The following is a 25757-nucleotide window of genomic DNA, read 5'->3' on the forward strand; positions in this document are numbered from 1 at the left end:
TTACCATAAAAAGAAAACTGAAAAATCAAATTTTATCATATTCAACCATAAAGATCCCTGACATTGAACCCTGGACTTTTAAACACTCCCCATCCTCACACACATCTCTGCCACTTAGCTACAGGAATAATTGCTATCCCTACAGGTGGATCGGCCACTAGAGGGAGTCTTACACACACTTTGCTAATAGGTTACACAACTATTTGCTAGACATGAGTAGAATATTGGAGATTAGGGCTCCTGGGTTCCATCCAGGCTCTGGAGGTGGAGTGAGGTGCATTGTCTAACGACAGGATAGATAAAACACATTTATTTGGGACATCCAATCTGAAAGGCAGTGTGGATGAGTGGACGCCACCTGGGTCTGCCATACTAGAGACTCAGGTTTTATTACCAACTCTGCCTGAGGTGAACTTGTGTAACCTCTCTACTTATTTATACAATGAGAGGGCCTTTACTGATCAAAGCCTCAGACCCCAAACTTTAAAGGGCTGTGAAGTGCAAGAAAATATAAACAGAAGTCAGTAGAGGTGACATTTGAACTCATGGTCCAGTGGCTTCCCAGCTCAACGCATTTTTGCCCTGGACTACAGTAATATCAGTGGGTCTGTCTCCCTCAGCCTGATTTAACAAAATGCAGAATGTCCTGTAATATCCAGTGCACTCAAGAGGTCTGCCACCCTCTGCCATCATGCCTCTTAAACAGCGGGACAAGAAAGCATTCCTTCTGCCACGGCACATTTGCTGCACTTTTTTTTTTTTTTTTTTTTTTTTTTTAACACAGTTGTACTTCATTATGTTCAATACAAACTGTTCTTGTCACTTACCAGGAAGAACATCCGCTGCTGTAAACCCTTTCCAGACAATTTACTAAGACTGCCCAGTCTAATGAACTCCTGTAGGAAAACAGACATAAAACAAGCATGTCAAATATCCCTTGTCAAATATCTTGTCGAAAGTCTAAGTACTTAGTGTCATGGCATTGACTTGTTCAGATAGTTATTAAGGCTGTTTTCACACACACTTCAAATACTTACATTAAAATCTTATTTACAAGGTAGTCTTCCTATTCAGAGTTGCCCTTCCACTTTCAAACATTTTTAAGGCACTCAATCACCTCATACAGTTTTATTCAACTTCACAGATTATAATCATCTAAAGGGGAATCTTCTCTACCTGACGTTGATGGCTCCAGACACCTCCCTCTTCCTTCAGTTTTGAGTTAACAGATTATTACAAATCAAAAAGCTGATTAAAATAAAAAGGTCTGTGTTTATTCACCAGCATCTGGCCACCCTCCTCCTTCAAATATAATACTTAATGTGGTGTATAGCTGACTTGGCTCTTGCTGTAAGCACAAAATCATCTCAAGGAATCCATTACAACAATGGGAGAAGAGGGAGATTTGTCTGGCAACATGAATTCTCGACAAACTGTGCAGCTCATGTCATGCGAAACAGAACATTCACTTAGCTCAGACTATTTTAAAGCGTGTAAGCTCAGGAAGAGAGAGCTCTCAATGGAACTGAACTATCAGAGAGCCAGGTTTTCTGGGATTATAGTGAGTTGCATCATTTGCTGTTTTGAACTATGAAATAATTCCCTTTACCACATAAAGCAAATCAAAGCTTTAATTTCCAGTCACTCTCTCTAGCCTGTTCCAGGAAGTTCTGGATGGACTTTCAGAGGCCAATACCCATGACACTTTTGTGCACTGTACCAGCAAAGGATACAAAAAGCAGCAGGATAGTCTGTAAAGCATCAATAAACCAGCTCATGGAAGATTCCCCTCCCCAGGGGAACATTCTAGTTTACATAGAGTTGCTGTGTATCGTGGGGACTTTTGGCAGCCAGCACAGAATATGATTAATTATTATTATTAAAAACATTTATATTGTGATGCTGCCCAACGGCCACAACCTGTCTAGGCACCATTGCGGTTGGTGCTGTACAATCACTAAGAAGAGAGAGTTCCTGCCCCAAAAGAGCAACCTAAAAGTAGAACAGTCCTGAGAATGTTTTACTTTACAATAGGCACTGTGACAGAATGGCCTGAGGATAAAGCCACCTTTGTCCCCTTTCCCTGAAGGCTACTCAGGCCTGGTCTACACTACGCTTTTATACCAAATTTAGCAGTTAAACCAATTTAACCCTGCACCCGTCCACACAACGAAGCCCTTTATATCGATATAAAGGGTTCTTAAAACCAATTTCTGCACTCCTCCCCGATGAGGGGAGTAGCGCTCAAATAGGTATTGCCATGTCGGATTAGGGTTAGTGTGGCCGCAATTCGACGGTATTGGCCTCTGGGAGCTATCCCACAGTGCACCATTTTGACCGCTCTGGACAGCAATCTGGAGTCGGATGCACTGGCCAGGTAGACAGGAAAAGCCCTGCGAACTTTTGAATTTCATTTCCTGTTCGCCCAGCGTGGAGAGATCATCAGCACAGGTGACCACGCAGAGCTCATCAGGTAACAATTCTCAGTCTCCTGAGAATCGAAAAAGAGCTCCAGCATGGACTGCACGGGAGGTACTGGATCCGATCGCTCGTATGGGAGAGATTCCGTGCTAACAGAACTCCGTTCCAAAAGACAAAATAAAAACATTTGAAAAATTTCAAGGCCATGATGCAGAGAGGCCCACCAGGGACTCAGTGCAGTGCCGTGTGAAGTTAAGGAGCTCAGACAACCTACCAAAAACCAAAGAACAAATGGAAAGTCCGGGGCAGGGCTGAAACATGCTGCCGCTTCTTCGCTGAGTGCATGCAATTCTAGGGGGTCCGCCACCACTACCCCCACTCCGTGGATTCCGAGGTGGGGTGCTAATCGCAGCCAGGGCTGAGGATTCTGCGGACGGGGAAGATGCAGAGGAAAAGGAGGACGAGTTTGTAGAGAGTATAGAGCACTCCGTTTCTTCCCAACAGCCAGGAGCTTTTTTCATCCTGATGGAATTACCCTCCCACCCTCCCAAGCAACTATCCCAGACAATGAAGCCATGGAAGGACCTTGATGAGTGTACCCTGTAAATATAAGACAATGGTTTAAAAGCAAGTGTTTTTTAATGATTAATTTGCCCTGAGGACTTGGGATGCATTCACGGCCAGTACAGTTACTTGAAAAGTCTGTTAACATGTCTGGGGATGGAGCAGAATCCTCCAGGGACATCTCCATGAAGCTCTCTGGAGCTTCTCCAAAAGCCTTTGCAGAAGTTTCTGGGCAGTGCTGCTTTTTCCGTCCTTCATGGTAGGACACTTGACCACGCCATGCATGTGGCAAGTTATCTGGTATCATTGCATGACAAAGCCTAGCTGCGTATGGTCCCGGTGATTGCTGGCATTCAAGCATCCATTCTTTATCTCGCTGTGTTATTCAGGAGAGTGATCTCGTTATGGTAACCTGGTTGAAATTCAGGATTTAAGTACGGGGACAGAGATGGCCTTTCCTACTGGGCTGTTTGCCTGTGGTTAAAAGAAATCCTTCCCTGCAGGTAGAAGCAGGGGAAAGGAGCGGGGGGCGATTAGCGCTGAGCTTTTCCGTGTTGGCTAGCGGGATCTTCCCTGCTACAGCCATGCGGTGGGAGGGGGGTGTTGCGTGTGTCTTCCATGATACCGCCACGGGGTGGTTTCTGCTGCTGCACATTAACAGGAAAGAAGCAGCATCAACGGGCTTTGCTTGCTATTTGGGAAAGGAGAGCGCTGGATAGGAAGGCTGGAAAGCGAAAGACATGGCTTACCATGGCCGCATGCAAGCCGAATTTGCTGCCCGGACCTGCGTCTGTGATCTGTAACACCAAAGCCGCAGGCACTCAATATTAAGATGCAAAATGCGACCTTGTAGTGAAAACACATGTGCTATGTAAGGTGAATAGTGCTGTTCACCGTGAAAGAGTATGACCATTGTTCTCTAAAGTATCTTTAAATATTCTTCTTCCTTTTCTCTCTCTCGTGCAGCTGCAAATTTTTCAAGCCTCCTACTCCGTCCCGAGGCTACCTCAGATAAAGCGGAAAAAGAAGATGCGGGAGAGATGTTTCGGAAATCATGGAAGTGACCCACAATGAAAGAGCTATCTGAATGAGTGGAGGATGTGCTAGCAAAGTATAGCAAAGATGCCAGTGACGTGAGGACAGGAGGGCAACGTGAGGACGGAGAGACGCTTGAGATGAGAGGAGGCGGCAGGAAGATCAGCGGTGGTGGGATGCAACTCTGGGCTGCTGCGTGATCAAACTGACATGCTGGCATAGGTGGAGCTTCAGGAACGGCAACAGGATCACAGCGTGCCGCTGCAGACCCTGTATAACCACCCTCCCCTCCACCATGTTCCTTAGCCCCTCACCTGCAGACGAGTAAGAACTCGTGGGGATAGGCTCCGTACACCCGCCCACTCCCCCCAATGGACAGTCCAACTAAAAGGCTCTCATTATTATGAAATTTTTTCAGTGGCTTTTCTTCCTACTATCCTCCTCCCAAACCCCACTGGGCTACCTTGTCAGTTCTCTCCTCTTTTTTATATTAAATATAAAGAATACATGATATTTTAAATGAGAGTGACTTTATTTCCTTGAAAGGAAGCTGTGATCAAAGGGGGAATGGCTTCAGGGAATGAGTCAATCAAGGGGTTTTCATCAAACAAACACAGTCACACTATACCCTGGCCAGTGATGAAACTGGTTTCAAAGTTCTCTAATGCGCACCGCTTCCTGGTGTGTCTTCTAATCGCCTGGTGTCTGGCTGTGCGTAATCATTGGCCAGATAATTTGCCTCGCCTCCACCCCGCCATAAAGGTCTCCCCCTTACTCTACAGAGATTGTGGAGCAAGCAGCAATACAATGGGGACATTGGTTTGGCTGAGTGTCAGCGAGTCAGTAATGTGCGCCAGCGTGCCTTTACGACCAAATGCACATTCTACACCATTCTGCACTTGCTCAGCCTGTAGTTGAACAGCTCCTGTCCAGGCTGCCTGTGTATGGCTTCATGAGCCATGGCATCAAGGGGTGGCTGGTCCCAGGATAACGAGGGATTTCAATCATCCCAACTGTTATTTCTGGTCTGGGAAGTAATTCCCTTGCTGCAGCCGTTTAAACAGAGTAGTGTTCCTGAAGACGTGAGCCTCATGACCCTTCCGGCCATCCCTACGTGGAGTTGGTGAAACGTCCCTTGTGATCCACCAGTGCTTGCACGCACCATGAAAAGTACCCTTGTGGTTTACGTACTGGGTGCCTGGTGCTCCAATGCCAAGATAGGGATATGGGTTTTCTCTATCATCCCCACAGTTAGGGAATCCCATTGCAGCAAGCCATCCACTATGACCTGCACGTTTCCCAGAGTCACAGCCTTTCGTAGCAGCAGCTCAGGGATTTTGCTACTTGCATCACAGCCAGGGCCGGCGCTTCCATTGGGCGAACTAGGCAATCGTCTAGGGCGCCAGGATTTTCGGGGGTGGCATTTTGCCGGGAGGGGGGCGGCAGGTGGCTCCAGTGGACCTGCCGCAGTTGTGCCTGCGGAGGGTTCGTTGGTCTGCGGCTCTTGGTGGAGCTGCCACAGGCATGCCTGCGGATGGTCCGCTGGTCCCACATGGCTCTGGTGGACTCCCGCAGGCACAGCTGTGGAGCTCCACCGGAGCCGCGGACAACAGACCCTCTGCAGAATGGCTGCGCAGCTCCACCAGAGCCGCAGGAGCAGTGCGTGGGCGGGAAATGGCTGTGCGCCTAGGGCGCGAAAAACTCTAGCGCCGGTCCTGATCACAGCAGCCCCACAGTAGATTTTCCCACTCCAAATTGATTCCGACTGACCGGTAGCTGTCTGGCGTTGCAAGCTCCAGAGGGCTATTGCACTTGCTTCTCAACTGTGAAGGCTGCTCTCTCTTGGTATTCTGGCGCTCAGGCAGGGGAAAGCAAGTCACAAAGTTCCATGAAAGTGCCCTTACGCATGCAAAAGTTTCGAGCCACTGGGAATCGTCCACAACACCACACTATGTGGTCCCACCAGTCTGTGCTTGTTTCCCGGGCCCAAAATCGGTGTTCGATGGCTAGAACCTGCCCATTACCAGCAGGATCTGCAAAGCGCAGGGGCCGCAGTTTGACAGACTTGTGGTCCATATCCTCATCGGTTTCGTCGCCGTTCTGTCGAGCTGCCACCTCCTCGCCTGGCTTTGCAGGTCCCGGTTCAGCATTGAATGCACGAGAATGTGCGAGGTGTTAAAATGTCCGTGATTGCTGTCTTGAGCTCAGCAGGGTCCATGCTTGCCGTGGAATGGCGTCTGCACGTTCACTCAGGAAAAAGGCGCAAAACGGTTTGGTGCGCTGCTTTCACGGAAGGAGGGGTGAGGCTGTACCCAGAAGCACCAGCGGCAATGTTTTTTGCCCCATCAGGCACTGGGATCTCAACCCAGCATTCCAATGGGCGGGAGAGACTGGGGGAACTATGGGAAGCTACCCACAGTGCAACACTCAGGAAAATTGACGCTAGCCTCGGGTACATGGATGCACATCGCCAAATTAATGTGCTTAGTGTGGCTGCGTGCACTCGACTTTATACAATCTGTTTTAAAAAACGGTTTCTGTAAAATCAGAATAATCCCGTAGTGTAGACATACCCTCAGGCACAGCCTAGAATTGGAACCATTATCTCTAATGTGTGCTTTGCCACTGCCAGACTAGGAACTGTGATCCATAAGTCGGGTGAGTGAGAAGTACAATACAACCATCCCACAGGCAACAGCACTGGTAATAATGTTCTTCAGCGTTAGCTTTCTAGTGCAAAGACTGAGGCTATGTCTACACTGCCACTTTCAGCGCTAAAACTTTAGTTGTTCAGGGGTGTGAAAAAACATCCCCAAGTGACAAAAGTTTTAGTGCTGACAAGTGTTAGTATAGACAGCGCTTTATTGCTGGGAGCCATGCTATAAAGCTACCACACCTCGTTCGGGGTGGGGGTTTTGGTTTTTTTTTTTTTTTTTTTTTTTAAATCATCACCAGGACAGCTCTCCCCTGGAAATAAAGCCTATCTATACTGTCCATGTCATACCGCTGCCATGGCCGCGCTGTAACATTGGCAGTGTAGACATGAACTCCCAGGCTGGGGCTCAGGGTATCACAGGGGCTAAGAGAGTGGTGAAGGATGGAGAGGCAGCAACCACCTGAACACGTGGCTGAAGGTGGCAAACAAAGTAAGCTCTCTGACTTGGCATGCAAAGAATCTCCTCCCTGTCTGCTTTATGGTTTCACTCCATACTGGAACAAGATAGCATTTAAGTATACTGTACTCCATCCGTCTTGTTCTCTCTTCTCTGTCCTTGGATGGACTGGGGCAGCAAAAAGTGAAATTGACACTTTGTCAATTTCAGTTGTAGTCAGGCTGCACATGACGGGAAATATGTTGGGAGACAGGAGAGAGTCAGAGCAGAGCAGCAGGGGTTCAAAGCACTGAAAGGAAGAAGCAAATGATGGTAATTACATCAGAGATTAGGAGGGGAAGACAATGAAAGGAAGGGGGAATAAAAGAATCAGATAAGGAGAAGTAAAGGAGTAAACAAGAAAAGGGAGATGAAAAAAGACCCAAAATGAGGACTCACCTACAGTGATCCAGGCTTTCATTGTTGCCATGGCAGACTTTGGCAACACACCATCTAACGTGGACTAGGAAAGCCTTACAGACATGTCAGCTGCTTAAACATGCAGTAGTCCATTGTGAAGGTAAGAAAGACCAGGAAGAGCACAGCACACCAGTGCTCTACACTGGCTCTCCAACCAGGTGCACCTCGAAGTCCCCGTCTTAATCTTTAAAGACTTAAATGGCTAGAACCTAGCTAGCTTAGAGCAACCTTTCTTCAGCACTCCACCTCAGCAGCAGACACATCAGAGACATTACACCTGCTGGCCCCCAGGTGGAAACTCTCAGGGGCTAGCGATAGGACTGTCTGGGTGGAGGGTGTTTAGCTGTGGGATTCCGTACTGCCAGGATGCCACATGCCTTACATTTAGGACACAAAATGCAAAACATCCCTTTGTGCAAACTCTCCCTCAGTAATGAGTGTGGAAGAAAAATGGCCTGGCAGATGACAACTATCAAAAATGACCTTTTTAGTGATGCAGTATAAAAGGAACGAATGGGGGAGGATACACCCTTCAACAGAGACAAGATGAAACTCTTTATTTTGTGTACAGTACATAGATACCATAGACAGACACAAACAGGCAGGCAAGGACAGACATGTTAACTATGCTCAGAAATCACAGTGATGGACAAAAGAATCTGAATAGACTAGAGCCAGTAAAAAACAGAGAGGAAGAGAATTAAACACAAATAAAGGAGAGAAATTCCCATACTTTTGTAACATCACTTTATTTAGAAAAGCTTGTATAAAACAAGGACTCAAAAATTATTTTATCCTGTTATATGTAGACTACACAGACAACTGTCCCCAAGGCTAAAGTGATATACTAATTCCTTGTTTCAGTGCTTGTCAGTATGGAAGAGATGAGTTCCTCCAGCACAAACATAGTTAAGGCTGCGTGTCTGCCACAAAGATCATAGAAGTCACAGATTCCGTGAATTTCTGGGACCTCCGTGACTTCTGCATGGGCTGGTGTGGCTGGCCTGGGGGCCACATGAGCAATTCGGGCAATCCCTGGGCCAGCTGCACTGGCTGATGCTGGGGCAGTCTCAGGTGACAACGTTCCCAGCCCCCCAGCAGGTATGGGAGGGGGCTCAAGGATGAAGCAGGGGATTGAGATGTGGGAGGGGTGAGAGCTCTGGGGCAGCTCTTACTTTGGCGGGTAGGGGGGCGGGGAGAGGGAAGCTGGAAGTGGCCAGCATATCTGGCACCTAGGCGGAGGTGCAGCCAGGTGGCTCCGCACACTGCCTCGGCCCATAGGCCATGGTTTCCCCCATCCAAAAGCACCTGTGGTACCCCTGGGCCCTCGTCTCCCCCCATGAGCACTCAAGTTTTAGTCGGGGATATACAGTACAAGTCATGGACAGGTCACTGGCCATGAATTTTTGTTTACTGTCCATGACTTTTACAAAAAATACCCATGACTAAAACATAGCCTTACTTATAGTCCCTCATGGTCATCAGATTTTAAAAATCATAAACGTCATGATATTGTAACGCTGAGGGTCCCAACCCAAAATGAGGTTGTGTAGGAGTAGGATTAGGATTTTATATTTGCATTAGAAGTTATAATGATTGATGGTTATAATAATATAGTATGTATTAAATGTATTAATGTATGATTTGATCATCCTGGCAGCCACCCTTTTCAAATAGCAGAAAGGAATGACCCTCTGGGACACTGGTAGACAGAACACATCTGACAGACTGCCAGTGTCTGTACTGATGTTAATTAAGGCGGGGACAGACCAGAACAATCCTTACAGCTGATTATGGTCACCCTCGGTTTTAGGATAAGTTACAATCTTTACTATGGGGTCTTGTTTCCTATATGCATTACAAATTAGGCCCTTTAGTTAAATATACATTTCTTAGTTTTAAGGTTTAGTTAGTAAGAGACAGGATCTTGTACTGTGTCTATGTTAATGAGGTTAGAGGCAAGTTGAAGGCCCTGGGCCCCAGTGTGAACTGTTTTGGTTACAAGATTTAGTAAGGTTTAATTTACAATGTCTTTTTTGCTCAAAATAAAACACTGCTGTTTGTATACCTTTGAAGGTCTCTGTAAAAGACTATTAGTGTGAATGAGGAGTGTATGCATCAGGAAAAGATACAGTGTGAAGGCCATTGTTAAAGTCAGATGGTCAAGGAAGGAGGAGTGAAGAGACTTAAAGACACCAGAGAACCATCAATGCACATCCATAATTCAGGAAGGGCAGACTGACAACCCTGTGGTGGAGGCGGGCACCCCTAAAGACAAGATAATTGATTAAATCAAAACCAGGACAGAATGACCCTGGAGGTGCTTTGGAGTGTTAACATTAAAAGATAACACCAATTAAGGAGTAACTGGTCATAAATGACACAGCAAAATCCATAGACTTCAACCAAGGAAAGGGATTGTAAGAACAGGATGCTTTGCCATGGAACTTCAGGTTCTTCTTTGAGTGCTTGCTCATATCCATTCCAAGTAGGTGTGCACGCGCTGCGTGCACGTTTGTCGGAAGAATTTTCCCCTAGCAACACCTGGTGGGTCGGCAGGCGCCCCCTGGCGTGGCGCCGTTGCGGCACTGCATATATACCCCTGCCGACCCGCCCGCTCCTCAGTTCCTTCTTACTGCCCATGTCGGTCGTTGGAACAGTGGAGTGCGGCTTAGCTGACCTCCCCTTCCCTAGCTCTTCACCCGTTTTTTGTCTTTCTAAGTTCATAGTTCTAGTTTGTAGACTGTTAGTTGTTTAGTGTAGTAGTTCGTAGTTTCGTTGTATAGTTACTGTAATTGATAGAGGGCTGAGGTTCAATCCTCTCCCCTCCGGACCGCGCATGCCTGGCTCTCCCGGTTTCAAACGTGCTCGGCCTGTCGCCGGCCGATGCCTATGGGGACCCCATGATCGCTGCCTGAAGTGCTGGGGAATCCACCTTACGGACAAGTGCCGTATTTGTAAGTCCTTCCAACCGGACTAAAAAGGAGCGGGACTCTCGAGCAGCTCCTGATGGAGGTGGCCCTGACCCCTGCAGCTCGGCACCGAGTGTGCCGCAGTCCGCACCAGCCGAAGTGCTCCATTGGCACCGGAGACAGCCAGTACCGCCAAAGCACCTCGGCACCAACAGTCTCCGGCGCAGAAGTCAACCCAGCACCGCTCCCTGTCCCGAAGGCAAAGAGCCAAGGCTCCTGCGGCTGCATCTTCGCACCGCAGTTGAGCATGGAAGACCGAGCCGTCTGGCACCACCAGCTGCCGCGGCACCAGTGATCCCGCACCTTTGACTCTGGCCAGGCAAGAGCGTCGAGTCCGGTGCAAGACAGCTCCCGGCGCATGCCTTGTTGAGCTCGCTGTTCTCACCACAGCCGGAGACTTTCGCACGGTGAGGAACTGATGCGCTCACAGAGCCTACTTGGCCTCCAACCCCGGCACGCCGGTGGGGTCCTTTCTTGCGGGAAAGCCGGCGATGATAGGCAACGTCCGGAGGCAACGGAGCAGCACGTTCGCGTCGAGGTTGGACGCTCCACACTCCGTTATGCGATCGCACCAGGAGCCGCGCGTCCCGTACCATCCCCGCACGCGCGTCGTTACTCGCGAGCAACCGGTCGTCGCAGCTTTCTCCGGCGCGGTACTCATCAGCGGTCTGGTCCCGGCACCTTCCCGGCAGGTCGATCCCACCATCGTTACTCTCCGGTGCCGGTGACCGTCCCGGCACCACTGGTCGAAGGTCCAGTACCGGATCTCGGCACAGGTATGACTCCCGGTCGCTCTCCGGCACGGCGGTGACGGCCGGTACCACCGCGTACGGTATCGTCCACCTGGCCGTCGAGACACCCTCGGTTCGTCCCGCCCAGACAGCACTTCTGTGATGGGATTTGACCCCACGCCGTGCCCTCTCCTGAATCCCAGGGATTGGAACAACCAACGCGATGTCTTCGGACGCCTGGGCCTACACCAAGCCAGGCGACCACGACACACGTTGCGGCAGCGGCTTCAGTCCGTCGGTACCAGAGCACCATATCCTTCCCAGCAATGACGACGTTTCAGCTGTACCCGGACCTGAGAGCGCAGCGGAAGCTGACCCCCCTCTGGAACAGGAGTCCAGCATGAGCAGTGGTCCCGGGTCTTCGTCCTCCTCCTCGCCGATGGCGCTAGCGCGGTACATAACCTCAGGTCCCGCCCCCATCGGCTCGCGCCACGGGACTTGCTCCCTGTCACGCTGAGCTCAACCTCCAGGGAGGAGGTTTCCCGAGTGGAGCGACCCGTCGTGGACATTCTATCTCCCCATGCTCCGACACGTGTAGCCTGCGTTATCGCTCATCCAGGCTAACAGGACTCGTCTGGCAATCTCCCGGCGTCCATCCTCCCAAGGCCAGAGGCGTGAGAGGAAGTATATCGGTACACATTCTTAAAGGGTACGAATACCTTTACACCTCCTCTCCCATGCTCTCTGGTCTGGCAGTCTGTGAACGAAAGAGGGAGCGCATGGCCGCAGCAAGCCGCCTCCAACCAATCGCGACGGGCTTGCGTATGGATCTACTGGACGCAAGGATACCTAGTGGGTCTCATTACGTTGCTAATCACGAGGCGCTTCTCAGTAGTAAACTTTTATACCTGGCAATCCATGGGCAATTCACAGAACTGTCCCGTGGACTCCCGACCCAGTTCCAGAGGCCTGCTCGAGGCGGAAAGATCCCCGGACCTCCTTCAGCCTCCCTCGAGCTGCTGCGGATTCGGCGGCTAGGACTGTTGCCATAGGAGTCACAATGCGGAGAATATCTGGTTGCGTTCGCCCTACCTCGAACTGCAACACACAATCAAGACTCCATTTGAAGGCCAGGGTCTTTTCTCTTGAAAAAACGACCTAGCTCCAAGCCCAGGCAACCGTGTAATCATGCGTTCCTCGGATGCACACTCCGCAGACCACGGCGTGCTTTTCGGACCCACCTCAACGCCCCTACCCCCACCACGCCCTCGCAGGACTAGAAGACGTGGCCAGGGTGAACGGGACGCCAGGCTGGTTCCAAGGGGCAGATAATGTGTTCGCCAAAACACTGCGGGACCAAGCAAACTTTTGAAGGTGTGGTCGAGGGCAGCGCACCAGTCCTCCCGGACTCCACACGTTCCAACCTCTTTCTTCCTTCCCGCGTGTGGGTCCGACTAACTTCCGACCGTTGGGTCTATACGCCGGTGGATTGGTTACCATCTCCGTTATTTCACCCCTCCCTGCCCACTACCCTCCCTCCTTTCAGGGACCCTCTCACGAGCAACTCTCTGGCAGGAGATCGCTGCTTCTCGAAATCGGAGCATAGAGGAGTACCTCAAGAACTCAGAGTCGGGTTTTACTCCCGTATTTTTAATCCCAAATCGAAGGAGGCCTTCCGACCCATCCTAAACTCCGGCGGTCACGCCTTCTAAAGAAGTGAAGTCGCATGTTCTCTTGGGGACATTATCCGGTCCTGGATCCGGGAGACTGGTTTCGCTGCTCTCAACATGAAGACGCGTACTTTCATGTGCCGATTTACTCCCACAACAGACACTACCTCTTATGGTTGCAAGATCGTCACTTCCAATTCACGGTCCTTCCCTTCGGCCTTTCCACTGCCCCACGTGTTTTCACAAAATGTATGGCAGTGGTGGCCGCTTTCCTCCGTCGTCAGCGCATATGCGTCTTCCCTTACCTGGACGACTGGCTTGTTCGCGGGACCTCCGAGACCCAGGTCGCCGCACACATAGTCGTCACCATGGAGCTGTTCGAGTGTTTGGGCCTCATGATCAATTTCGACAAGTCCATCCTCGTGCCCACTCAGAGGATAGAATTCATTGGGGCTGTCCTGGACTTCACGCTCGCAACAGCTTCGCTCCCCCTGAGCCAGTTCCAGGCAATAGTCACCGCCATAGAGAGCCTACAAGCATTCCCGACGACCTCGGCCCGGGTCTGTCTCAGCCTTCTCGGTCACATGGCAGCCTGCACTTTTGTCACCAAGCACGCCAAGCTCCGCCTTCGCCCCCTGCAAATCTGGCTAGCCTCCGTTTACCGCCCTCGCAGAGACAGCATGGATGTTGTCGTCACAATCCCACGGAGCGTCTTACACTCCCTCCGCTGGTGGCAGAACCCCTCCCTGGTGTGTGCGGGCATGCCGTTCCACCCCAGGCAACCGTCCATGTCCCTGACAACGGACGCATCATCTCTGGGCTGGGGGGCTCACATGGGGGCTCGTCGGACACAAGGCCTTTGGTCCGCCCAGGAGCTATCATTGCTTATAAACATCCGAGAGCTACAGGCAGTCCGCCTCGCCTGTCAGGCCTTTATTCACCACCTGAGAGGCCGTTGCGTTTTAGTGCTCACGGACAATACCACCGCGATGCACTATATAAACAAGCAGGGAGGGACCTGCTCTCTTCCCCTTTGTCAGGAGGCGATCAGGTTATGGGAATTCTGTAAAGCCCACTCCATGGATCTGGTGGCTTCCTTCCTCCCAGGGGTCCAGAACACGTTAGCGGACCGCCTCAGCAGGTCATTTCTAACCCACGAGTGGTCACTTCGACCGGATGTAGCTCATTCTCTCTTCCAGAAGTGGGGCTTTCCCCACATCGACCTCTTTGCCTCCCGCAGCAACCAAAAGTGTCCCAGGTTCTGCTCCTTTCGCGGTCTCACCCCGGGCTCGATCTCGGACGCCCTCCTCGTCTCTTGGTTGACCCACCTGCTGTATGCCTTCCCACCCTTTCCGTTAATGCACAAGGTCCTGGTGAAGCTTTGCAGGGACAGGGCTCGAGTGATTTTGATCGCCCCAGCGTGGCCTCGCCAACACTGGTACACCACGTTGCTGGACCTCTCAGTAGCCAGCCCCGTTCCCCTGCCTCCCCCTCAGACCTCTCTCCCCAGACCATGGGCAGACTGTCTCCATCCACCGCAATCCTCCCACTATGACCTGATGCGTGGTTCCTGGTGGTGAGTCCGCTCCGAGCTGCACTGTCCACCCCGCGTCAGCGATCCTCCTGGGTAGCAGGAAACCATCACTAGAGAGCTACCTAATGCCAAGCTGGAAGAGTTCTCCTACGATTGCTGCAGGTGCACCTGCGACACCTGCACAGGCTCCCATCCATGTAATACGTGGAATACCTCTGGTTACTTCCAGCAGCAGGACTCGCACTCTCCACAGCTTGCGTGTTCACCTGGTGCCATTTCGACGTTTCCATCCCGAGAAGGAGCTTCCTGGTTCTATCTCTCACCTCGAGGTTCCTCAAGGGCTGAAGCGCTTTTTCCTCAGACCGCTGCCCCGCCCTTCCTGGACCTCATTTGGTGCTGTCGAGTACATGCCCTCTGTTCGAGCCTTGCAACCTGCTCTCCCCGTACTTATCGTGGAAGTGGCGTTCCTTGTAGCCATTACTACTGGCTAGGAGGTTTCGGATGCTGCTGCTCTCATGATGGACCCACTACACCGATATTCACAAGGACAAGTGCAGCTGCGCCCGCATCGCCTTCCTTCCAAGGTGGTTTCATCCTTTCACCTCAACCAGACATTCCTCCCGTCTTTTTCCTAAACCTCACGCATCCCGCAGAGAGCAGCATTACACCACTACGTACGTAGAGCACTAGCGTTCTACATTGACCGCATCAGACCTTTCCGTAAGACGCCCCAACTTTTGTCGCCGTGGCAGACAGGATGAAAGTCAACCCGCTCATCTCAAGCAATATCTCTTGGTCACGGCGTGCATTCGAGCGTGCATGATTTAGCTCACGCCTCTCCAGGCTGAGTGACTGACACTCCACAGGCTCAGGCTCATCGATTGCCTTCTAGCTCGTGCGATCTAGATATGCCGTGCAGCACGTGGTTTCGCGTGCACACCTTCTTGCCATACGCCTTGTGCAACAGTCGGACGACGCAGCTCTGGGCTGGGTGTTTTGCATTCGGCAGTGCCAACTCACCCACCGCCTAGGTAAGGCGGGCTCACCTACTGAATGGATGAGCACGCACTCAAGAAAAAAGACGGTTACTCACTTTGTAACTGTGTCTTCGAGATGTGTTGCTAATCTCATTCCACACCCCGCCCTCCTTCCACTGTCGGAGTAGCGCAAGAAGAACTGAGGAGGGGGTTGGCAGGGGTATATATGCGGTGCCGCAACGGTGCCACGCCAGGGGGCGCCTGCCGACCCACCGGGTGTTGCTAAGGGAAAATTCTTCCGACGAACGTGCACACGGCACGTAAACACCTACTTGGAATGGATATGAGCAACACATTTCGAAGAACAACAGTTACAAAGGTGAGTAACCGTCTTTTTGTCTTGCCACAACTCCAGGAGCATCGGATCGCGACCAACAGAACCCGGCTCCCCCTCTACGACCAATCTGGCTGGCCACTAGATTGATCCAGACTCTAAACTGGAAACCATAAACATCAACTGGCGGGACGGTGTGCATGGTGTGTGTGTGTGAGAGAGAGAGAGAGACTGAAAAGCATATGCTAACTGCTGTATTCTCAATAAATGTAGCGTGTTACCTTCTCCCCTATAAAAAGATCTCATGGGCTTTTTGAAAGCATAACAGTTGCATGGTGGGGTGAGGCTCATCAGGCTATTGTAGGAGGATCGCGGCATTGCCATCCTTACTTCGGTGTTGCTGCATTCAGAGTTGGGCAGCCAGAGGGAAGCTGCTGGCCAGACACCCAGCTCTGAAGGCAGCGTCACCCCAGCAGCAGTGCTGCCTTCAAAGCTGGACTCCCAGCCAGCAGCCATGGAGCTTCCTGCAGCTGGGGAAGGTTCCCGGAGATGGGTCTGACCTGGCCTTGGAGTGGCTCACGCAGAGGAAGAGGAAGTCCTGTTCTTCCCTAGCCCCTCCAGGACTAGCAGCAGGAGCTCGGGGCTTGTGAGTTAAAGGAACCTTGAGCAGGCTATGGGATGTGTGTGTGTGACCATGGCATCCCCTGACCCCAGGGTCCTGGGTGGTCGCCCACTCCCCCATCTGTAAGGCCAGCCCTGTCGACCCCCAAAATGATGACCCCAGCCCCAGTTCCCCCAACAATGCCACTTGACTTGTGTGCTGCTGCTAGTGTTGCCACTTCCTTCAGAGCGGGGCTCCCAGCCAGCAGCCACTGCTCTCCGGCTGCCAAACTCTGGGAAAGCTGGTCTTCCCTATAATAGCCAGATTTCATGGGGGCAATCAGATTTCATGGTCCGTGATGCTTTTTTCATGGCCGTGAATTTGGTAGGACCCTAATTTTAATATTACTGGCTCTGTTCCATGTGATGCGTGAAATTTCCTATAACAATCCAAAACTGTATATAAAATAAAGCCCAAAAAAACAAAGCAGAAGAGGCAAGAGGATTGTTTCCCTCTCCTTTTACAATCAATAGTTTGCTCTGATACTATTGTATTTACATTTGATTTACAGTCTTTGGTGAAGGAGAGAGGGCCCATGCTAAGCAGAAAGGGCACACTGTGATGATTAGGTTTAGCTTGATGAAACTCCAGTAGCCCTATCTACACTGCTACGAAATGATAGCATGGCCACATTAAAGCAGTGTTAAAACGGCCCAGGCTAACATGATTTAAGCATGGCTTACCTGGCCAAGGGGATGGGACAGAGAAATTTTATGAACTATGATTTAAAAAAAACCCAACAGACTTCTAAACTAGACCTCGTGTTCCAAAGCTATTTGGCTGATAATTTCAGAGCCAGAGATCTTGCTCTTGAGTAAAACTCCGTCACTTACCCTTCCTGGGATTGCCAGATTATCAATGCCTATCAAATCTTTCTTGAGTTCATGCAGCTTCTGGAAGTTCTCCATCTTTATCATACTACCATGGAGCTGAGCCACCATTTCAGAAATCTCAGCCAGAGCAGCTAGGTGAATAAAAACAAAGATCTTTTTAATACTTGTATCAGACTTTCAAGCAGGCACATAATATTTATTCCATCTGTGGCTCATGCATAGCACCCTCCCAACAAGATTGTTATAATTCTCCCTTTCTAGTATAAGATTACTCTAACTGGCTTCAAATTGCATACACAAATTCACAAGGTTATTTTACTGAGGGTGGCAGCACTGTGGCAATCACCACAGACAGAAGCCTGTTTTTACCTAAGCTTCCCACTGCATGCGACACTTTAGATCTGTCTTTTTTACAGTAACCCTCAGAGCGACTGGTTTTCAAGGAGAATCAACTCATGGCACTGATAAGAGAATGAACTTTTTAAAACAGTACCTGAGGACTCCACAGCTATGAGATGAATTTCCTTTTCTCATCAAGTGAAGTGCAGAGAGCTAGCTAGAATTCACACCTTGGCACGGACTCAAACACACTAACATTTGCAGGCAACCAAACCCCCAAAGACACCCAAGAGAGGGGCATGTGTTGCCTACATGTGTAATTTTTTAATGGGATGCACAGCCCCGATTCTATTTTAAAATGCATTTAAACTACTTTCTCCTGCAGCAGCCACACGTGTTTTGGATGGCTACCCAGAAGCAGAATCAGAAGCTCAATTTTAAATGAGATGACATGATTTCCCTGAACAAAACTTACTTGTCAGAGGCTACTCCCAAGGACTTTGTTGTACTGTCGTTACTGAATTATCATTACTACTGATGGAGACAGTCCTGCCATGTTTCCTCTCATTTAAAACATTTGTTAAATCATTATGGTTTCTGCATTACCAATAGATTAATGTTAGGCCCTTTTCTAATCAATTCCAGTTCCTATCTCTCTCATTAGTCTAAATATCTCTGACACATCTCCCTATCCATCACACTACATGGGATCGTCCCCATATTTGGAAATTTGGTCAAATGGTTCCATATTTTTATTTCTGCCACCACAGACTGTTTGTAAATCAAGGTTCCATTCTTGCCATACCTCCAGCAATGACAGAAATAACATGATGAGTGGCTTAAAGTGAAGAACTATTGTTGTGCTCAGTACAGGGTCTACAATGGTGCCAGTGGCATTATGCCCACACTTGGAAGGGGCCCATAACAACTACATGCTGCCCCACACAGGGTTAATCCAGCCCTGGCCATAGCCCAGCAATGTGCGGTGGGGTGGGAACTGTAGTTTGCACACCGGGGCATTAGGCTGGGCCCTTGGACCTGTATCGCCATTTGCACTACAAATCTCAACATGCCCTGCGCCTGCTGTGAGCTGCCTTGCACCTGTTCCCTGATGGGGCACGGGAGGCAGGGGGCTCCTGGCTTGGCTCCCCCCACCCCAGCTCCCTTATTCTCCTGGAGTGGCAGCAATGCTATGACTCCTAGTATGCAGCCCCCAGGAGACCCTGATCCCTGGCTGCGGGCTCCTGGGAACCATCTGGACCCTGCAGCTTCGCGCTGGGTGTATGTGTGTTTGCCTGTCCTTTTGGCCGCCACTGGGCCAGCGCAGGGGAGGCTGGTTGTCTGTGACCCCTAGAGGAGGAGTGGGGGGTGATGACAGTGGGGTTGGCTGCCACGCCCCCTGCCAGTGGGAATGCCCAGAAACTTCTCCTTCCACTCTAGGGAGGGGGTGCAGCACTATTTGGGGGAAGGTGCATTGTGGGGTGAGTCTGGGTGTGACATGGGAGGTGGTGGTGACTCTGTGTGGGGGCGGGATAGGAGAAGCAAGGTGTTAAGGTAGGGGTTGGTGTGGAGAAGGCAGAGGGAGGGAGGGGAGAGAGTCTGAGTTGAAGGTGGGAGTTAGCTTTGAGGAGGGGAGTAGAAGGGAGGGAGGTGACAGTGGGGGGATTGGCAGTAGCAGGGAGATTGAGGAGAGCCCTTGTGCGAAGGTGGGGATTAACTGTGGGTGCGCATGGGGTGGGAACAGTAGGAGGGATAGGGGGAGAGCCTGGGTGTGAAGGCTGAGGTAGGTGCTTGAGGTGGATTGTGGTAGTGTTGGTGGTAAAGTGTGTGTGTGTGTCTCTCTCTCTCTCTCAAGGTCCTTTCTCCCTGCAAAAGATGGACATCAGCAATTTTCCTCCCCATGCTCCACCCAGTAAAAAACGGTTACTCACTTTTTAGTAACTGTTGTTCTTTGAGATGTGTTGTTCATGTCTATTCAAAGTAGGTGCGCGCGCGCCGCGTGCATACCAGCCAGAAGATTTTCCCCTAGCAGCGTCCGTAGGGTTGGCCCTGGCGCCCCCTGGAGTGGCGCCACTACGGTGCCCTATAAAGGGGCCCGCCAACCCTCCACTTCCTCAGTTCCTTCTTGCCGGCACTCCGACAGAGGGGCAGGAGGGTGGGTATTGGAATGGACATGAACACCACATCTCGAAGAACAACAGTTACTAAAAGGTGGGTAACCGTTTTTTCTTCTTCGAGTGATTGTTCATGTCCATTCAAAGTAGGTGACTCACAAGCCTAACCTTAGGTGGCGGGTTTGGAGATCACTGCTGACTGGAGTACTGCACGACCGAAGGCTGCATCATCCCTAGCCTGGTGCGTGATGGCGTAGTGTGACGAGAACGTGTGGTTGGAGGACCACGTGGCCGCTCTACAAATCTCCTGAGTCGAGATCTGAGCCAGGAATGCCGCAGAGGAGGCCTGCGTCCTAGTGGAGTGGGCCATGATCGGAGGGACAGGGGTCTTAGCTATACGGCAGCATTCTCGGATGCAAGTCGTGATCCACGAAGAGATTCGCTGAGAGGAGACCGGGAGTCCCTTCATCCTATCCGCCACTGCGATGAAGAGCTGAGTTGAGCGCCTGAACGGCTTTGTACGCTCAATGTAAAAAGCCAAAGCTCTGCGGACATCTAGGGAATGTAACCTCTGCTCCTCATTGGAAGAGCGTGGTTTGGGATAAAACACAGGGGTCAAGATATTTTTCTCCATGTGGAACTGTGAGATGACCTTGGGTAGGAAAGCCAGGTGAGGTCTAAGTTGGACCTTGTCCTTATAGAAGACAGTATACGGGGGCTCAGATGTTAACGCCCTGAGCTCCGACACCCTACTGGCCGTGGTGATCGCCACCAAGAAGGCGGTCTTATAGGGAGAATGAAGCCAGAGGCTCAAAGGGAGGTCCCGAGAGGGCGGAGAGGACCAGATTCAGGTCCCAAGCAGGGGCCAACTGACGAACATGAGGAAATAGCCTGTCCATACCTTTTGAGGAAACGCCCGACCAGCAGGTTCGCAAACACCGAGGTACCCCCTTCTCCCGAATGGAAAGCCGAGATGGCCGCCAAGTGAATATGAATAGAGGAGAGGGGCAGGCCCAGTTGTCTGAGGTGGAGCAAATAGTCTAGGACAATGGGGATTGGGACCCCCAGCAGATTGTGACCACGTTAACTCAACCATATGCAGAAGCACTTCCATTTGGCCAGGTAGGTGGCCCTAGCTGACGGTTTCCTACTACCGAGCAGCACTTGTCTGATCTGCTGAGAGCACCGCATCTCCACTGGGTTCAGCCATGGAGCATCCACGCTGTGAGGTGAAGGGGCTCCAGGTTTGGGTGGCGGAGGAAGCCCCGGTCCTGCGTGATCAGGTCCGGGAGCAGGGGCAGCGTCAGGGGCACCTGAATGGACATGTGCAGGAGTGACGTGTACCAGTGTTGGCGTGGCCACACCAGAGCTATGGGATTACTCGTGCGTGGTCCCTGCAAATCTTCAGAATCACCCTGTGTATCAGGGGATCGGAGGAAAGGCATAGAGCAGACCGACCCCCCAAGACTGCAGGAAGGCATCCGACAGAGACCCCTGACTGCGGCCCAGGAGGGAGCAGAACCGTCAGCACTTTCTGTTTTCCCTCGAGGTGAACAGATCTAACTGGGGAAAGCCCTAGAGCTGGAAAATTGAGCGTACCATGTCCCATCGGAGGGACCATTCGTGACGCTGGAACGAGCGGCTGATGGTGTCCGCCAAACCATTCTGCTCCCCCGGAAGGTAGAACGCCGTCAGGTGGGTCGCATTGTGGACGCAGAAATCCCACAGCGCAAGGGCTTCCCTGCACAGGGGAGAGGACTGTGCACCCCCCCGTTTGTTGATATAAAAGACTGCCGTGTTGTCCGAGATGATTGAAACACATCTGCCGGCCAGATGGGGAGGTCAAACAAGCCGGGCGAACCGCTCCCAGCTCCCTGATATTGATATGCAACTTGAGGTCCTCTGACGACCACAAGCCCTGTGTCCTGAGGTGTCCCGGGTGTGCTCCCCAACCCCAATCCGACGCAGGGAGAGGGAGGGTTGAGGGGCAGCGAAGGGGACACCCATGCACACTTTCTGCGGTTCGAGCCACCATTGCAGTGAGCTTAGCATCAAGTGGGGAATGAACTCCACTGAGTCCAAGGGGCCCCTGGCCGGCGATATACTGTCACTAACCAGGACTGTAGCGGGCGAAGTCGGAGTCTGGCATGGTTTACCACAGAGGTGAACACCACCATGTGACCCAACAGCCGGAGGCAGACTCGTGTCGTGGTAATCGAGGCGCGGTGCAGTCCGAGGATGAACTTGGAAATTGCACGGAACCTGGATTCCAGCATGTATGCTCTGGCGTGGGTGGAGTCTAGAACTTCTCCTATGAACTCTATTCGTTGTGTCGGAGACAGGGCGGACTTGGCTTCGTTCAAGAAGAGGCTGAGATTGAGAAACGTCCGCCTGATGAACAACATCTGGGTCTCGACCTGCTCCTTGGAGCGGACTTTTATGAGCCAGTCGTCCAGGTAGGGGAATACCTGGATGCCCCGCCTGCGCAGGAAGGCCGCCATGACCGCCATGCACTTTGTGAAGACCCCTGGAGCAGCTGACAGGCCAAACGGGAGCACCGTGAACTGCAGATGGGCTTTGGCCACGACAAACCTGAGGTACCGACGGTGTCAGGGAATTATGGCAATGTGGAAATAAGCGTCCTTTAAGTCGAGGGCAGCATACCAATCTCCTGGATCCAGGGAGGGAATAATCGAGGACAGGGAGACCATGCGGAACTTGAGCTTTCGTACAAACTTGTTCAGCCGCCGCAAGTCTAGGATGGGTCTCAGGCCCCCTTTCGCCTTTGGTATTAGGAAATACCAGGAGTAGAAGCCTTTGCCCCTGAGCTCCTGAGGAACTTCCTCCACTGCCCCTGCCTCCATGAGGGACTTCACTTCTTTACTTAGAGGTTGCTTGTGAGATGGGTCCCTGAAGAGGGACGGGGAGGGGGGTTGGTGGGGCGGGAGGGAGGAGAACTGGATAGAATATCCTGTCTCTACCATGCAGAGCACCCAGCTGTCTGACATGATTCGGGACTAGGCACGGTAGAAGGGAGACAGACGTGACCCAAAGGTAGGGGTAGAAGGATCCAGAGTCTCGATAGGTAGGTTGCCCTCGACCGTACCATCAAATAGGGGATCTAGGCCCCGATGGTGGTCTCGACTGACCGGATGCCTGGCTGGAGGGGTGGCGTTGGCAATGCCTCCTGCCATTTCTGCCCTGCCTGTGCCCCAGTTCCTGGTGAGTCTGAGGCTGGTAGGAGCGTGGGGCCGTTTGCGGCCTAAACTGCCTGTGCTGGGTCGCAGGGGTATGCAAGCCCAGCGAGCGAAGCGTAGCCTGCAAGTCCTTTAGGCTATGCAGACGCTTGTCCGTATTTTCTGAGAACAACATCTGCCCCTCGAAGGGGAGGTCTTGAATGGTCTGTTGGACCTCATAGGGCAGGCCCGAGACCTGGAGCCAGGCTCCCTGCCGCATGACCAGGCCCATGGCCAGAGTGCAGGAGGCTGAGTCCTCGGCAGATCAGCTTCCTCTCCTCCACCAGGGCCGAAAACTCCTTGAGTCTTGGGGAATAAGCTCCGTAAACTTCGACATGGCTGAACACGCGTTATGACCATATCGGCTTACAATTGCCTGTTGGCTGGCAATGCGGAGTTGCAGGCCTGCCATGGTGTACACTTTTCTGCCAAAGAGGTCGAGTCTTTTAGCGTCCCTGCTCTTTAGTGTTGACCCCTGAAACCCTTGACGCTCCTGTTGGTTGGCCGCACCCACCACCAGGGAGTCCGCGGAGGGATGGGTGTACAAGTGTTCATGTCCTTTAGGAGGGGACGAAATAGAGCCGCTCTGTTCTCTTGGCAGTAGGGGCCAATGAGGCTGGCGTTTGCCATAAGGTGTGAGATGTATCCACTATGGTCTTTATCAGTGGGAGAGCCACCCTGGATGGCCCTGAGGGAGCCAAGATGTCTACTACAGGGTCCGCGTCCACCTTGATTTCCTCAGCTTGGATCGCAAGGCTCTGAGCTGCTCGCCGGAGCACTTGTTGGAGGATTCGGGTGTCCTCCAGGGCTGGTGCTGCAGCCATGCCCGAGACTGCTTCGTCCGGGGAGGAAGATGAGGAAATTACATGGATCAGCCCTTCCTCCGGTGCATGCAGTCCTTCAGGGTCCTGCAGCACATGGTACTGTGGTTGCAGGGCAGGTTCCGATTCTAAATGCGGCACCGCGACTGGTACCGGGGTGGCCAGTGAGCGGCTTGGCGTATCGGGTAGTGCCTGCTGAGCCCGAACTGTAGCCGCTGCTGGTGCCGCTGCCCAGCTAGGGGGTGCTGAACTTGGATATGGCACACCCCTGCCCAGCGACGGTGCAGGTGGAGGAGGCAGCTGCGCCGGGGCCACCGATGCCGAGGAGACCGAGGCCGACCTTGATCGAGGACCATACGCCTGGTCTACGGACTGGTGGTAGGCCCAGGGGGTCCAAAATGGCCACTACAAGGGCAGATGCCATTGCTGCTGCCACTGTAGGTAATGCTGGTGGATCGCCCCCAAAACCGATCTCCTGCTCCGCGACTGGCTGGAGCAGTAGGAGTCTGCCTCTGAGTCTGAAGTCTCTGAGTACAAGGACCTGGTTGGAGCAACACCCGGTGCTGTTGGAAAGTGGTGCTGAGGTGGCGGGGAGCCTCTTATCTGGTCCGGTGCCGCCTTATCAGCGCGGTGCGGGGAGGGAGGCAACAGCATGGCTGGCTTGCCCCTCGATTGTACTAGGGGACAGGACGTGGTAGGCAACTCCCTACGGTGCGAGGAGGCCAACGGCTGGAGTCCCATCAAGTCTGAGGCCGCCTTGAACGCCTCCAGTGTCGAAGGGAGGCACAAGTCTCCGCTGAGGTCCGGGGATCTAGGCCGGTTCGGACTCGACCTCCCTCTCTGTGGTGTGGGAGTCGATGGAGCAGCTGAGGGCTGTAGCCCAGCCTGTCCGCTTGCACCCACAGACGGCGTCGGGCTTGAGTCCTGGTGGGGTGACCGTTCCCTCATTGGCTTTCTCTTAGCAGGCACCGGCGACGGTGAGCAGTGCCGCACTGAGGTCGACTTCCTATGACCCGACTCTGTCTGGTGCTGGGTTTTAGACTACTTGGGCTGGGCCCTAAGTCCTGATGCTGGTGCCGGGGCGCTCCACACCGAGGAAGATGTGCTGGGCACCGCCTCGGCCAGTTCCGGGTCTGAAGGTGGCCGCAGGGTAGCCTCCATCAGGAGGACTCTAAGTCTTTGAGCTCTGTCTTTGAGAGCTCTCGGGTGGAAGCCTCTGCAGATAGAGCACCAGTTCTTTGGTGGCTCTCTCTGAGGCACCTCTTACAAGCAGAGTGCGGGTCACTCTTGGGCATGAATTTCCTGTAGTCCTTGCAGAGTTTAAACCCGGGGGACCCAGGCATGCCCCAGCGGGCGACGAAACTTGGGGAGGGACACCCCCCCAACTACCAAGAACTATATACAATGACCTAAGTAAACTAACTATAACTATATACACGGACTATACACAAGGATAGGACACCGCTAACTTGCTATGCGCAAGAGAAGTTCCAGCTACCTGTCACCGGCGGTAAGAAGGAACTGAAGGGGTGGAGGGTCGGCGGGCCCCTTTATAGGGCGTCGTAGTGGCGCCACTCCAGGGGGTGCCAGGACCGACCTTACGGACGCTGCTAGGAGAAAATCTTCCGGTTGGCATGCACGCAGAGCGCGCACACCTACTTTGAATGGACATGAACAACCACTCAAAGAAGAACTTTACTGTTTCACTTCAAGTCATGAGGGGTGGTGAGGCAAAGGGAGAAATAGATTAAAGAAACTAACTTTTAAAAAAAATTTTGTAAACACTATTGTACCAAAGCAGAAAATCCAGCTTTCAAAAACTGTATTTACAAAACATAACTTTGGGTGGAGGTGGTGGTGGTGGGGAGATGCAGGTACAACTCCACTGACTGCTACATCCTGGCTTAATATGGCTCATACGTGTGTTAATTAAGCACTTCTGC

The 25757-nt window shown here is 52.0% G+C and overlaps 1 protein-coding gene across 3 annotated transcripts in view; it reads right to left on the bottom strand.

Moving 5' to 3' along the window:
* FARP1 (FERM, ARH/RhoGEF and pleckstrin domain protein 1) overlaps positions 1-25757 on the bottom strand; it is a 390990-nt gene that overhangs the window by 17055 nt on the left and 348178 nt on the right. For all 3 annotated transcript variants that reach the window (XM_032771474.2, XM_032771475.2, XM_032771473.2), the window contains exons 19-20: positions 17305-17435; positions 828-896 (exon numbers count right to left, since the gene is read on the bottom strand). In XM_032771474.2, the coding sequence (XP_032627365.1) occupies positions 828-896; positions 17305-17435 (200 nt within the window). The remainder of the gene's footprint in view (positions 1-827; positions 897-17304; positions 17436-25757) is intronic.

Source organism: Chelonoidis abingdonii, chromosome 1, assembly GCF_003597395.2.
Source record: "Chelonoidis abingdonii isolate Lonesome George chromosome 1, CheloAbing_2.0, whole genome shotgun sequence".
NCBI lineage: Eukaryota > Metazoa > Chordata > Testudines > Testudinidae > Chelonoidis > Chelonoidis abingdonii.